Source organism: Lissotriton helveticus, chromosome 8 (genome assembly GCF_964261635.1).
Source record: "Lissotriton helveticus chromosome 8, aLisHel1.1, whole genome shotgun sequence".
In the NCBI taxonomy this organism is placed as follows: Eukaryota; Metazoa; Chordata; class Amphibia; order Caudata; family Salamandridae; genus Lissotriton; species Lissotriton helveticus.
Window position 1 is genome coordinate 310,490,800 of NC_136069.1, and position 14,646 is coordinate 310,505,445.

A 14,646-nucleotide genomic window follows, 5' to 3' on the forward strand; every position below is an offset into this window, starting at 1 on the left:
GTTCTGGTGCACCAAAAGGGTGGCGTCGAGGGTCCCACGACGTCAATACAATGCTGAGATAGTGAGACTAGAACAATCTAGAATCATCCCCCGTGGGCACTCGTTAAATCGTCTTCTGAATGAGGAAGACTTCCAGTTTGAGGTTTTTCTCAAATGTTCATTTTATTTCATGATTGACATTTAAAGTCTTTTTTGATTATTTTTGCAAACAATTTGATAATATCAGGCAATGTCCATTTCAAAATCACCAATGCATTTCGGGCATTAGATTCATGCCCTTCATCAGGGAGACGACAATGCCTTTCCAAATCAGAGGTTCGGAGTCTGAATAGTTAGATTCCGGGTGTAAATAATCCAGTGCTCACTTCGGTAAATGCGGCACGAAGAAGACCGAAGTCTTCTTCGTGCCGCATTTACCGAAGTGAGCACTGGATTATTTACACCCGGAATCTAACTATTCAGACTCCGAACCTCTGATTTGGAAAGGCATTGTCGTCTCCCTGATGAAGGGCATGAATCTAATGCCCGAAATGCATTGGTGATTTTGAAATGGACATTGCCTGATATTATCAAATTGTTTGCAAAAATAATCAAAAAAGACTTTAAATGTCAATCATGAAATAAAATGAACATTTGAGAAAAACCTCAAATATGAAGTTTACTCTTATTCTCTAGCATGTGGAGCTATTCCTTCAACGTGGTTAGCTTCTTTCAAATTTTCTTGGAAGGGTTTGATTTTGTGTTTTCCCTCCAGCTCTGCAAGTTCCCTTGTCAGACTCATAAGGGCTATTGCTTTTGTGTGCTTGAGTGGGGATGCCTCCTAAATTAAAGAGCCTCTGATTACTGCCTTCTAGGCATCCCACATTACTCACTCGTTTCATTTTTGTTGTTAAATTCCAAGTATTCCGTAATATTTTTACTGGACCTGATGAGTTTTTCAACGTTAAATAGTTTCCAAATGTGTGGGTAGTTTGTAGACTATTTTTCAAGACTGCAGACTCAATACACCAAAAATGGCCCACCCAATGACCTCGAACTTTGAATCGAGACTCCGGACTATGAAAGGGAAAACAACAGGAGTGTACACATTTTATTATGTGCAGTCTTGGTACTAGACTGCGGACTACAGTAGGGGACCCACCACAAGTCATGAGTTTCATAGTCCATGGTCTTGGCACCAGGACAATATATGGGGATACAATGCAGGTCCAGGACTTTTGCAGTGTGAGGCCTATGTACAGAAACTGAGAACTATAAAGCACAAACCCAAGTGGTGGTTAGGAGTTTTGCCTGTCAGGGTTCACGATTCTATCTACCCCCTAGCTCCACACCCCCCCACCCAGGAGTTAGCGCACCCCAGGATGCGCAATTATTTTAAAATTTTGAAAGGGTGATGGGGCATTTGGGGATCTCCACTAAAAACGGTTCCTTAAGGTGACTTAGAATAATTTTTTTTCAAGATGAAAGGACTGGGCTCACTAATATTGCAATGGTATCTGCAAGAGCATGTTTATAAATCAAATCAGAGGAACTTTATTTGGAAAGTTTTGTGCAGATTCCTTGAAAGATACCAAAATCATTTTCAAGTATTACACCTCTATTTCTCATAAGTTAAGACGTCCCAAAATTGTTACAACCAACAGGTGTTTTGTGATTTATTGTGTCTTTAGAGCTAGCTGCTTCTTTTATTCTATTTCTTGAGTTCGACAGATAGGTGTGATTAATCTTCATGTGTTTATTCAAATGTAATCAAATATTAAACTTCATGCCAAAATAGTCCTTCCCATAAAACAGCTTAATCTTCGGGGTCCACAATGTAATTTTACCCAATATGTGATTCAATTAATTGAATCTTGTAAAAAGTCACAGAACAAATAACAGTCCGTGATTTGTTCAGAAATGCATTGCGAGTTTGCACACAACCAGAAACGTACATGTTTAAGGGTCCAACCCCCTTAGTCTCTGAAAAAGTTTAGAAATGTAATCCTGACCGGAGAAGGAGTAAAAGTTTTTCCAAGATGGGAAGGTACTTCCCCATAGCCCCTGTCCAAACAAAAGGCAAGAGAGAACATGCATCCAGAAGTCTCCGTAAAACGTTTCCATGCCTGCCTTTTCTAATCTGTAAAACTGTTATGCTAGCCCTGATCACCAGCAAACTGGATTATGGCAATGCCCCTATAAATTAGCATTCCAGAACACTTGGTTAACAGATTGAAGGTAGTGCATTGATCACTTCCTACTTTCAGAATCTTCACTGGCTCCCAATGCACAAACTTGAACTCTTTAAACCCCTTTGCCAGGATTGAAAAGCTTTTCACAACGAGTTCAATCTATTTTAACAACAAAGACTCCATCCTCAATTACTCGAGGCTCCTTCACTTTCTTTTGATCCATTGAGCTCACACCCACGCATATTTTAATCCAGATCTGGTGGACGTATATTCTCTAACCTGGCAGCCAAACACTGGAATCAACTTCACCGGACAGCGAACACTGCCAGCTCATTTCTGGATTTCAAAAAGAAACCTAAATAACTGAATAACCAAGTTATTTTCTGCAACTCCTGTCTACTCAGAAATCTGCTAGCGCCAGAATACCCTTGTTAGGGTGACATGTCCTCAAATAACTCTTATCATAAGATTGTACCAAAACAGGCTTGAGTTTTCTTGTGTTCCCATGCAGGAGACATGCCTGGCAGTAAAGGCTGGACTGGCCTTCTGGGGTGTGACCAAGACTGATGTCCATATAATTGCCCCCTCTCAGTACTGCCAGAGAGAGAAAAAAAGCCAAGATGAATGGAATGCGGCCCAGAGTACATGCCAGTGCCTGAGATTTGCTGGAGAATTCCATATAGCACTTTTTCTTTGCTCAAACCACACCCATGCCAGCAGAGACTAGTATGGGATGTTGATATCCTTTTTTGCCAAATGTGTCCTCAAGTATTAAAAGCTACCTTTTGGAGGGGCCCATTGTCACACAATGAACATACCCAAACCAACTATCAGCTGTGATTTACTGGACTAGGTTTTGATAGGATACCCTAGATTTTTTTGTTTAAATGGATTAGTTTTAACATCATACAGAGCTGATTGACATAGTACAAACATAATTGAGCGATTCGTATTTGCAAAACGGACAAGAGGGGTAAACATCTACAGGAAATCAAGTTTGCGAAACTGCTCACACAGTGTACAAGTAACATTTTCCGGAGGTACGGTATGGGTGCCACTTTTTAGTAGGTCCAAATACTTTAATAAACATGTGTAAGAGCCTGGTTGGGAGCGTTTCCCTGGAGTCCAAAGGTATGCCTGTCCCCATGGTGACATATGGGCGCTCTGTAGTGTGATAGGTAATGAGTGCATACCCTATTGATGAACACTGGCTATGGAACTGCCAATGAATAATGTTAACTTCAACCTTGGGGGGATGAACTGGGAAAGCTGTGGGGTGGGGGGTGGGGGGACGGCAGGGCTATGTGTTGCAGGTGTTCGATATGTGGCTGGTCCATCACCGTGCGATCATGTATTCATGCGACAGGATACCCTAGAAACAAAAGGTTCTTGCACTTTTGAACATAGCCTGAGACCAAACGTACATGCATTCAGGAGAAAAACTAGACTGAAGTGGGGCAGTCAGGTGGGTTTTTCTGAGCATTTCAAATGGCTACAGTGCATTCATAAAGACCTGGTGCTTTGCCAAATATGAACATTCCTGAACAACAGCCCGAGAAACTTTGACAAAGATAGTCCGCTAATTACAAGACAAGGTAGCAAGCACAGTATGCTCTTTATGTACGGTGCACAGTAACAAACCTCCTTTAATCTATACACACAATAGCAATTGAAAATACAATATTGCAAAAGGAAACGTCCTATACTAAAGACACAAAATAGAGGGTAAATAAAATACAAACAGAACATTAATTGATTGCAGATTGAAACGTTTAAAAAAGTGCTTCAGAAATGAGTGTATTGAAAAAAGATTTACCTGAAATATTCGTTTGCAGTTGCCATGAAATTCCATGCTTAGCCCAATGTTGCTGGTTTTACTTGAACTTGAAAATTCACTCAAAAGTGCTGTTAATATAGAACAAGCCAATGTTTGCTGCCCAGAAATAGAGTAAACAAAAAAAAACAGTTAGAGGTATAGAACTTTCCTTTCGATCATGAAATAAACAGTGTATAATACGTAACGAAATGTGTTAAGTAGTATTTGTTCAATTTAGTGAGAGATACTGAATTTAAATTTATTTAGACTGTTGTGAAGAACCGACTAACGGGTGAAAAAGGCACTTTATTTTTGTTTCAGTCCCTTCAGAATAAATACTATTTAAGTGTAGATAGATTTAGCTGTAATCCTAGTTCTTCAACAAGGGTACATGCTCTGAATCGTTCAATTGTAAAATATAACCTCACCACACATTCAGGACCTCCGCAACTGATTTGTTTCTTTTGTTAACATAAGACTTCATCAGTCACCATCATTGCATCAGAATTACAACTGGCAAGGACATTAGTGAGTAAGACAGAGTACATTCATGGGCTTTCAGCTGGGGCTCAAACAGCTTATTGTGTACCACGCCTGTCATCCAGGACCACTGCCACCCTTCACAGAGCAGAGTAGTAGAAACAGATCATGCTCAGCAATCAGTACCTGTAAGGTTAATCAGGGTCATCAGCTTGTGTTAGGCATGTCAATGGGGTTTCGGTCCAGTATCGGGGTGCGTCAGAGCTGTCTGCTTGGGCCAAGGAGTGTAAAGGTGCTGTTATGTCACAGCATCTGGATATGGCAGGTAGCAAGGTTGCATTAAACTCGGCGTTGGTATTGCAAGACACGACATAACGCAACCATGCCTCCTTTGTTGGTGGCGGGCCTCTCATCCACTGGAGAGCCACTTCTCTTTTGACTATCAATTGCAGCAGGGCCACCAACCGTGGGGTGGGTTTTAGCAGTTCACCTACATCACCCATCACCACGACATTTGGCGTGGCAGGGACCTCAGACCAAATGATGAGATCTCAGCCAGTCCAGGAAGTGGCAAGTAACAGACATTCACACGTCAGATGAAGAAATTTAGCATGGAGTTGATGACAAGAGCGGGTCCCCGTGCCTGCTCCCCTGCTGCCTCTGCCTCACCTGGGTTCCAGCTCCACTTAGCCCCATTACTTTGGTTGTTACTCTTGTTTGTTGCGCTCTGTTAACCTTAGTATTGTATTCCCAGCCTGTTGTGCTGTTGCTTTTACCCATTTTCTGTGCTCTGCTAACCTCAGTATTGTATTTCCAACCTTTTCTGCTGTTTTCACCCGTGTTTCTTGTGCTCTGCCGTAGTATTTTATTTCTATTCCGTTGTGTACTTTGTCTCGGCCCCGCCACCTGCTTGTTTTTCACGCCTTGTAGCTGCTTTCTCCGTCCCACTTACCCCCACTTACCGCCTCCTGTTACCCCCTCTCAAGACCTACTTAATGGAGGCCGAAGCGCAGCTGCGTTCGGTGTGCAAAAGCAAGCCCGTCTGAGCCTGGACCAAACCCAGTGCCAGGAACCCTGGACCGTCTGCCACCCTGCATCTACACCAGCACCGAGATAATAGCCTTAGATCCAAGACTCCGCAAAAACTGCTGCTGCACCTCTCCAGTCTCAGCAGTAGGAACTTTCTCATGCCGCTACAGTCTCTTCTCTTGCTACACCGGAGCACTCGCAACCACAACCACCATGCCTACCACCACTGTGCCCAGACAACTCCACTGCCTCCTGTTCAACACCCAATCAATCTGCAAACATGCCATCGCGACCTGGGACATCATTTATTTATTTAATGAGTTTTATATAGCACTGGCTAGACCCGAGGGTATCATCACCTCTCTTACCACCAACATAGTCTTCCTCTCACAGACCTGGCTCAACCCAGCATCCATGCATGACATTGCCACAGCGACACCCATTGGGTAGCACACTGACTGCATCAACAAACAGAGGTGGAATCACCATCATCCACAAGGAAACCATTCACTGCATAGTCACTGCACACAACACCATCCCCATCATAGAACACCTCAACTTCCAACTCAAAACAGATGGCAAAACCACCATCAGAGCCACCCTTGCCTACAGACCACCAAGACCATGCCATAGCTTCGGCGACCCCATTCCCGAATTTATTGCACCACTAGCCATCGGACACTAAACCTTCATCGGAGACTTCAAGTTTCACATCGCCAACCCTAATGCCGCCAACACAGTCAACCTCCTCGTAAGCATGAACTTCGTCCTCATCGCAGCAGGAACAAAGTATCAGAAACCCAATGGACCGACGCCCTCAATGCCTCCCACCTGACACCCCCAACAAACCTTGAACAGGATGTCGAAAACGTTACATACTGGATCACTGACTGCACCGACAGTCAGCCCCATCAAACCCACCAAGCTCAAGAGACCCACCCCGGAGCGCCGACGTCAGTTTTCTTCGGAGAACTTTTCCGCAGAGCCATAACAAACAAAAACTGTGAGAATATAGGAAGAGTGTGTGAAAAATCAGATAAACAGAAAGGAAAGAGCAAATTGTGAGGTACAGCACCATCCGGGAGAGTGCCAGACAATGTGGGACCGAAAGGCACAGAGGGGAAGAGCAGAGCACAGCTACTGCGAAACAACCCTGCAAGCAAATATGACATGTGAAAAATGACACAGCAGACGAAGAGGCCTGCAACCACAGTCTAAAAACAGTGAAGGACAACAAGGCCAGAACAGAAGAGCAACAACAATTTATCCCCCAAGACAACACAAGCAAGGAGCGGCGCATCCCCCGTAAGAGCTAAGGGCCGAGGCACAGCCAAGAGACCCCAATTCAGAGGACTACAGAAGAGTCAGAAAGATCAAGCAATGAAAGGGGGAAGAGCACGAGTAGGTCTCACACTGGAAGATCAGGGTGCAGGGACACAGAAGTACCCATGAACTCACCTGCAATCACCAGAAAGGAAGGAGTGGCTCAAACAAACAGAACGAAGCATCCCACTAGGGAGGAAGTTAAAAAGGGCACTCGCAGAAGACAAAACCATCCGGAGGCAAGCGAGTGCAGAAGACCAAGTTAAGGGTCCTCGCAGAACGGGGAGGAAGGGCGGGTCGTGAATGAATCTACGGCTAGAATCGTCTCTACCAGATACATCGTTACCGAAGGTAAGTAACTCGTACATCTGATAGAGACTACTAGCCGCAGATTCCTGAACGTAGAATAGATACCCTAGCTATACCCAGAAGGGAGGAGGGCCTGCGAGAGAGCCTCCAGTAGGAATAACACAGGGCCCAGTCAGGGGATGTGTGAAGGGGGGCAAGAAGGGCGGCCCAGCCACCCACCAAGCAGAAGGATGCGAAGGCGAGGGGCGACCAGGACACCCCAAACCAGCCAAGGTACCCGGAAAGCCCAGAAGGGACAGACAACGGCAGAGGAGTACAGAGGAAGAAGAATCACCTCAAACTCCAAGGAGAAGAGGTAGAAATGGAGGCAAAGCCCTCCACATGAAGCACACACACACAGTGAAGGGGGGCAGCTGAACCGGCCACAGCTGCAAGGCAGCGAACAAGGCAGGATCAGCTCCACTGCCAAGAAAGGCAGGCTTGAAAAGAAAGATGTAGTCTCGCAAGACTCCAGCAGAACAAGAGGCAGGAGAACAAGAGCCAACGCCAAGGCCCCCGGCCGCTAACCAGAAAGAGCAGGCGTGCACAGCCGGCAGCTGGCAGTACCAAGAAGCAGAGCGCCCAGACCAAGTCGAACGCAAGATGAAGGCAAGGGCCAGGGAAGTCCAGAACAACCCCAAAAGGAGACCGTTCCGGACATAAACTGACCACCGAAGAAGTGGGACCGGTCAGAAGAGAAAAAGAGGAGACATACTCAGGACGGACTAAGGCAGTCAACCAGAACCCAGGAAAAATACCAGGAATCCCATCCCCCCGGAACACCAGACTGAGGACCAGGCCGAAACGCCAGACAAAAAAGGGTGGAAACACCACATCAGAATGCCGCCAACAGCATACCAAAGTTGGTCTAGCGATACAGCGTATACTGAATTGACAGAATCTTGGGGCAGCGCAAGCTATGCCCAGACAAGGAGCAAAGGAACCGCACCAGCGGCATACAGTGACACCAGGAAAGGCGAAGAACCCGCAAGGGGAGTCCACACCCTCCCAGTGTAGGACAGAGCTATACAATAGCCACAAGTACCCCGCATAGGGTAAGACACATCCCAAAGAAAACATGGGAACCACTCTTAGGGAAAAAATCCCGCATCAGAGCACATAACAGAAGACCTGCGGTAGGAACCACAGAGGCTTAGCAATCAGCCCCAAAAAAAAAACACTTGCCAAAAGGGCTGACCAGCAGCCAACAGAAGATAGGGGCCAACCAAGGGACCCCAAAAGCATGTCAAATCACACAGAACATACAAACGGGCCACTCAAACACACCAGATTCCAGGAAACAGGTGGGATAACGCCTCCCATCAAGCCCCGGAGGATCAACACGCCAGCCTACGGAGAGGGAGGAGGACGGAGCCCCGCCAGGAGACGCTGAATGGCAGAGTCCGCATGAGTAGTAAACAAAAGGACCTCATCAAAGGGCAGGTCAACCAGACGCTCCCTAATATTCTCAGGAAAAACAACATCCCGAAGCCAAACAAGCATGGCCCCGGAGAGCGACAGAAGTGGTCATAGCACGGCAGAGAGAATCGGCCACATCCAAGGCCGCACGGAGAATAAACGCGGACAATTCCCGACCGTCCAACACATGGTGCCGTAGATCAGCGTGGGCACCCTCATGGGAAACCTGAGAAAGAAGGGACTCCACAGAATACCACAGGCTGGAGGTAGCCCTGGTCAATACACAAAGAGTGTTGAGCGCCCGCAAGGCAGCACTGGATGAAGCAAAGATGTTATGCCCCCAGGAAACCAACCACCAGGCCTCCCTAGATGAAGGATACAACACCACAGGCAAGGACGGAAACGCTGTCCGCAGAAGAGAGCCTTGAGTGGAAGGGTGGAAGGAAAAGCAGACTGGGTCGTGCGGAGCAGGAGCGGCTGAGGCACTGGATCACCCATGGCAGGATGCCCCCAGAAGGGAATTGTGGAGTGTTGGACCCGGTCCTTTGGGCAGGTTCACCCCGAGACTTTTTGCTTTTTCCCAGCCTGTTTTTGGAACCTGGATTGGTGATTTTAGGCCTCTGCGCACTTTTTCACTGTGGTACAGTGTAAAGTGCGTGTGCTCTCTGTGTATGTGTGGTAAGTGGCCTGCCCTCCCATAGGAATGAATGGGGAATATGTATGCCCATGGTAGATTCCTGATGCGTGGGGAGTGCAGGGTCGAGTTTGATATGTGTGAACTCGTGAGAATGAATGCTGCATAATGGTATATGCGGCATGGCTGTGTCTAGTCTGGAAGCGCCACTTTTAGAAGTTGGCATATTTGTGTAGTGAGTCTGCTGGCACGTGATTGGCTGGTGAGCCTGGCCCAGGAGTGCCTGGGCCTGCTGGTGGATTGACTGTCTGGTTTGAGTAGGACAGGGTCTGCAGGGCCCCAGAGGAGGGGGTCTGAGTCCGGAGGAGGGGGTCTGAGTCAGCCGTAGATGAAAGGCTCCCATCTGCTGTCAGGGATGGGAGGAAAGAGCTCTGGTGGTGCCGGGCTGTGCCTGTCAGCCCACCATGCTGGCTCTCCCTCCTGATGGCCCACTGTCACCTCTGACCTGAGGCTGACAGGAGAGAGAAACCAGAAACACCCAGAGCTCAGGGCTCGCTTACACAAAGACTTCAAAAGACTTCAAAGCCTTTTCTGTGTATAAGAAGGGGCTGTGTCCCCTTCCAAGAGGTTCTTGTTCTTGCTCGTGAGGCTAACTTGAATCTACCAGGGGTGGGCGCTGCCCAGCCCCTGGATGCCTGGATACCTGGACTCCTGGGGGACCCCTATGCCCTGCCTGGGCTGATGGGGGGACTTGGCTTCTGCCCCCTGGGAGGCTCTGGGACCGTTGCAGCATGGAGAGGCTGCATTTTCCTGGGTAGAGCGCTGGAGCTGTATTTCTAGCGCCTGGAGGCGCTGCGCTTCCCCCTGAGCGCCTGGGAGCGCTCTGCCTGTGTTCTAGCGCTTAGGAGCGCTTGGGAGCGCTTTATGCTCGTTGATAGCACTGGACGCGCTGAGGTGTCTGGCCCGTATTTATTTAATTCACGAGAGCCCACCTCGCTTTATTATTCACTTTGATCGAGAGCCCACCTCGATTTCATCCCCGTGATCGTCGCCCGCCTGCCTGTCTGGATCGGGCCGCGGCGCTGCCCACGGCGACCCGGAAGTGATTGACCGGCCGGCCAATCCTGTCGCGGCCGGCCGGAAGTCCCGCCCCCGCAGTCGGTGGGAAGAAGAAAGGAAGGCGCGGGAGATGGCGGCCGGCTAACAGGGCTCCCGTGTGCCGAGGGAGCCCTGCAGAGAGGGAAGCCAGGATGTTTTCCTTCCGGTCCCCCGTGAAGAGGGGGAGACCGGGGAGGCCCGCCGCCGAGAGGAGGAGAGCGGCGGAGAGCAGTTGAGCGTGCAGGCGGGGCCCCGTGGTGGAAGAGGAGCCCCGCGCTGCCCAGAGGAAGAGAGGAGAGAGCGTCGCCTGCTGCTGGGGCTCCCGTGTGCCGAGGGAGCCCCGGAGAGAGAATGAAGGCTGGCGTTCCGCATCGGAGTCCCGGTGAGTCTGGGCTGAGGGCCGGGCAGAGTGGGGCAGAAGAGAGGAGGGGCGCCGGGACACGTTGTCGGTGTCCGCCCCCCCCCCAGTGGCGCGAGCTCGCGCCTGTTGCCAGTGCGAAGCCACGAGGGCTTCAAGGGCGGCCCCAGTTGGCAGTGGGTCGCCCCAACGTGTGTGAGCCCAGAGAAGCTCAGAGGGGTCATATTTTGTTTAAGAGCCTGTTTAGCTCCAGAGAGGCTCCCCGCCCGCAGTTGTGATTAAGAGCCCAGCGAGGCTCCAATGACTGGGGCATGTGTTATGCCAGAGCCTGTGTGGCTCCAACGACCCCACAGTTGTTCTAAGAGCCTGCTAGGCTCAGGGGGCATATTTGTTCGGAGCCTGTGTGGCTCTGCTTTGGCCAGTTGTTTGAAAGTTCCACGGAGGACTTGGGGGGCATGTGTATTTCTAGAGCCAGATGGCTCCAACGCCCCACAGCTGTTTCAGAGCCTGTGTGGCTCCAACCTTTTGCGCAGTTTTGTTCTAGGGCCAGTGAGGGCCCCGGCGCAGTTTTGAGTCTCCAGCTGCCCAGCAATTAGTGGGCAGCTGCACCGTTTAGGCGCAAGATGGAGAGTGAGTCCCTGAGAGGGATAGAGATGGCACAGAGGTGCCCGGCCTGTCACAGCTGCGCAGCACTTAGTGCCAGCTGCAGCGTTTAGGCCCTTGTGAGTGTTCCCAGGTGCCCAGCAAGTAGTGGGTACCTGCATCGTTTAGGCCCCTGACATTGAGACTCAGGGCGTTCTAGCCCCAACAAGGCCAGTTGGCCTAGGGACTGCCACAGGTGGTGGCTTATGTAGGTCTTGCACAATTGTATGGTTATTTGCACCTCTGAATGTGATTTCTTGCATCATGTCTTATTCCTGCACCTCTGAATGTTTTTAGACATCATGTGACTTTTGTGCTATTGTATTATTCTGGTACCTCTGAATGTATTTGTATTGCATCATGTGCTTTATTCTTAACACCGCTGAATGTGTAGGTTTATACATTATGTGTTTTTCTTTACTACTCCTCTGAATGTATATTTATGCATCATGGGTAATGTGTTCTTGCTTAGACCCCTAAATGCTGTGTGATACTTAGGTGGGTGTTCTTTTTAGTACAGGTGGTCCTAGTGAGGTCCTGGTCCCCTGCGTGACAGTCTCCTAAGGGTTTAGGGTTGCGTAGGTGGTACTTACCTGTTCCCAGTAGTTACTGGATGTGATCTATAACTGTTACTTTGTGTTACAGTGAAGTTTATATACTTTTATTCTAATTTCTGACAAGTATTTCTATATCTGCGAAGTGTTGATTCTGACAGTGGCCCATGTGGCCCTGTCTTGTAAATAATCCCTTGTGAATATTGCCGTGCCAGTTGGCACAATGTACATGTGTGATTTCTATCTGATATGTTTTGACAATACAAAAGTTATTTTAATATAACCTTGTGTGGAGTCTCTTTTGTGGAGTGCCTAGTATGTTGTTGCTGTTGTGCGCTGGCGCAAATGCTTTACACATCGCCTCCGAGTTTAGCCTAGACTGCTCGTGCCAAGCTACCTAGAGGGTGAGCAGGGGTTATCTTGGCGTGTGACTTCCTTGCCCTGACTAGAATGGTGGTTTCTGCCTGGCTTTGGCATCAGCCTTAGCCTACCAGAAATAGCCGGTTCTAACATGGAGCAACGCTTCAAAAGGAAGGAACAGCTCCCGTCCACCAGAGCCCTGGTGGAGAACCTCCAATAGATTATCTGTAGGGAAGGGGGTGACACGCTCGCCCATCCGCAAAATGCCAGCGGCTGTGGAAATAGCCCGAACGAAGACGACACTGGCTCCCGTCGGGCGCCGCGGGGGAGAAAGCAATTTCTCCCTGGGCGACGGTTGCAAACTGAGCCATCCGTCCCAAAGTCCAGCCATACGGGGGAGTGGCCAGCCCCAGAATGGTGGGGGATCCACGGACAAGTGAGGAACCTGAGGGGCCACTAGGAAAGGTGGAGAAGCCGGTGAGGGCCCATCCGTGAACTGCGGAAAGGAGGGTCCGAGGACTTAGGCCGCGGGGACGGCGAGGAGCCCTCCCTGGAAGATGCAGGTGAAAAGGCAACAATGCGGCGCCCTGTCTCCGGAGAAGAAGAAACCAGCAGATGACAAACCTCCGGAGAGGAGGGAATCTCCTCGGGAGACAAATCACGGACCCTAAGCCGGCACAACACTGTGGACTCCGCCACAGGCGCTGGCTCGACGCCAACCGGCGGGCGGAGTGGGCATCGGTGGCGCCGGGTCAACCTCCTCCACCACGGGCTCCCTAGGAGAAAGGTGCAAGTTCGGAGCCGGTGCGGCTAAAGAACGGCGCCAAAAAGGCGCCGGCTCGACCTCACTCGGGGCAGCCGCCCGTGGAGAGGACCAAGAGGGACTCGGGAAAGCACCCCAGGCACCGGCCTCCACCGCCGAAACAACGCCGGCTCGGCCTCTGGAGAGGCAGTTGTCTGCTCAGAGGGCCGAGGGGGGCTCTGGGACGCTCTGGGACAAGCCCTGAGTCCCGGCGATCTCCTGCGATGCCACCGGGAGACCCGTAGGGATTTGCGGCGAGGCAGGGACGCCACGGGTCGAAGAACAGAGCACCCATCCCTTGACGACACCATCCTCCTGCAACCTGAAGCCAAAACATTCAGCGCCAGGGCCGAAGCCGCAGGAGACTCAGCGGAAGGCCCCGCACGAGGCATGGGATCCGCGGACGTCTCAGGAGGCGAGGAGGGGCCAAAGAAGCCTGCAGAGCCGCAGGGTAGGCTGTCATGTGGGCCCTAGTCACCCCAACGCCGGGAAACGGTGGGTAGCGTGGCGACTGACGGGGTCACACGTCTCGAGGGGAACCCGTGCCCTCCGCCGAACGATGGCAAGACCTCAGAGACACAGGACCTACCAGCAGGCGAGCGACGCCCTTGGGGCCATGGCCTAGGGCGATGCCGCAGGCTGAATCGGCGGCTCCTGGTCACCGAGGCAGGGGACTGACGCTGGGTCGACACCGACCGGGACAGGCGGGCCGACAGCAGTTTCATCCGGTGCTCCCGCCAGGACTTTGGTTTGAGGTGCTGACAAGCTTCGCAGTCCGTAGAGTCATGGTGCTCGCCGAAACAACACATACATATCGGGTGAGGGTCCGTCACCGACATCTGGCATGCACAATCAGTACACGACTTGAAGCCTGAAGACATTCGCACACTGTTCCACGAAACAAAACGTGAAAAGGAGGCCTGAAAACAGGTCAGGACATGCGGAAAAGAGAAAAAACTGACGTCAGCGCAGAGATGCTGTGGCAAAGAAAATTTTCCGGAACCTGTCTCACGCCTGGGGATAATTCTACATTAAGGAATCTGCGGCTAGTAGTCTCTATCAGATAAGCCCTGCATAATCAAGAGCCACTATACATCAACCACTGCCTGAGATTTCACTAACCCTCCAGACACCTGCACTCTGCCTCCCTCTAGCTGGCTCACATACCCGCATCGCTGAAGCAACAGTGAAGGTTGCTTCTTCTCCTACCTCGCTGCAAAGTCCTGTAACAGCCTCCCCCTCCGGACGTAATCACTCACTTCAGGAATTCAGGAAGGGACTCAAGACCTGGCTGTTCAACCGATTCCACCCAAGCAGAGGGCTCTCAGCATCAGGATACCCTTGCATGTGAATAGCAGCACTTTATAAATTCTGTTTGATTGAGGACAGCGAGAATATGGTGTGGTCTGGAGGGGTTGAGTTGGTGTAATTTCAACGGGGTGTATTACAGTCTTTGGAGGAACTTAAAAGTGTAGAAGTGTGTTCTTATAATTTATGGAGATTGTTTCCATCTGGGTGCAACAATAAGTCCATTTACAAGTATCCTATAACTCTCCCAGATTTCCTTCGCATTGTGTAATGGCTGGGACGCAACCCAGTGGGAGTGCAATCA

The 14,646-nt window shown here is 50.1% G+C and overlaps 1 protein-coding gene across 1 annotated transcript in view; it reads right to left on the reverse strand.

Moving 5' to 3' along the window:
- The window catches only part of XPO4 (exportin 4), a 471,754-nt gene that overhangs the window by 278,088 nt on the left and 179,020 nt on the right, over nt 1-14,646 (reverse strand). The window contains exon 5 of the mRNA XM_078657083.1: nt 3,988-4,104. Coding sequence (XP_078513209.1) covers nt 3,988-4,104 — 117 coding nt within the window. The remainder of the gene's footprint in view (nt 1-3,987; nt 4,105-14,646) is intronic.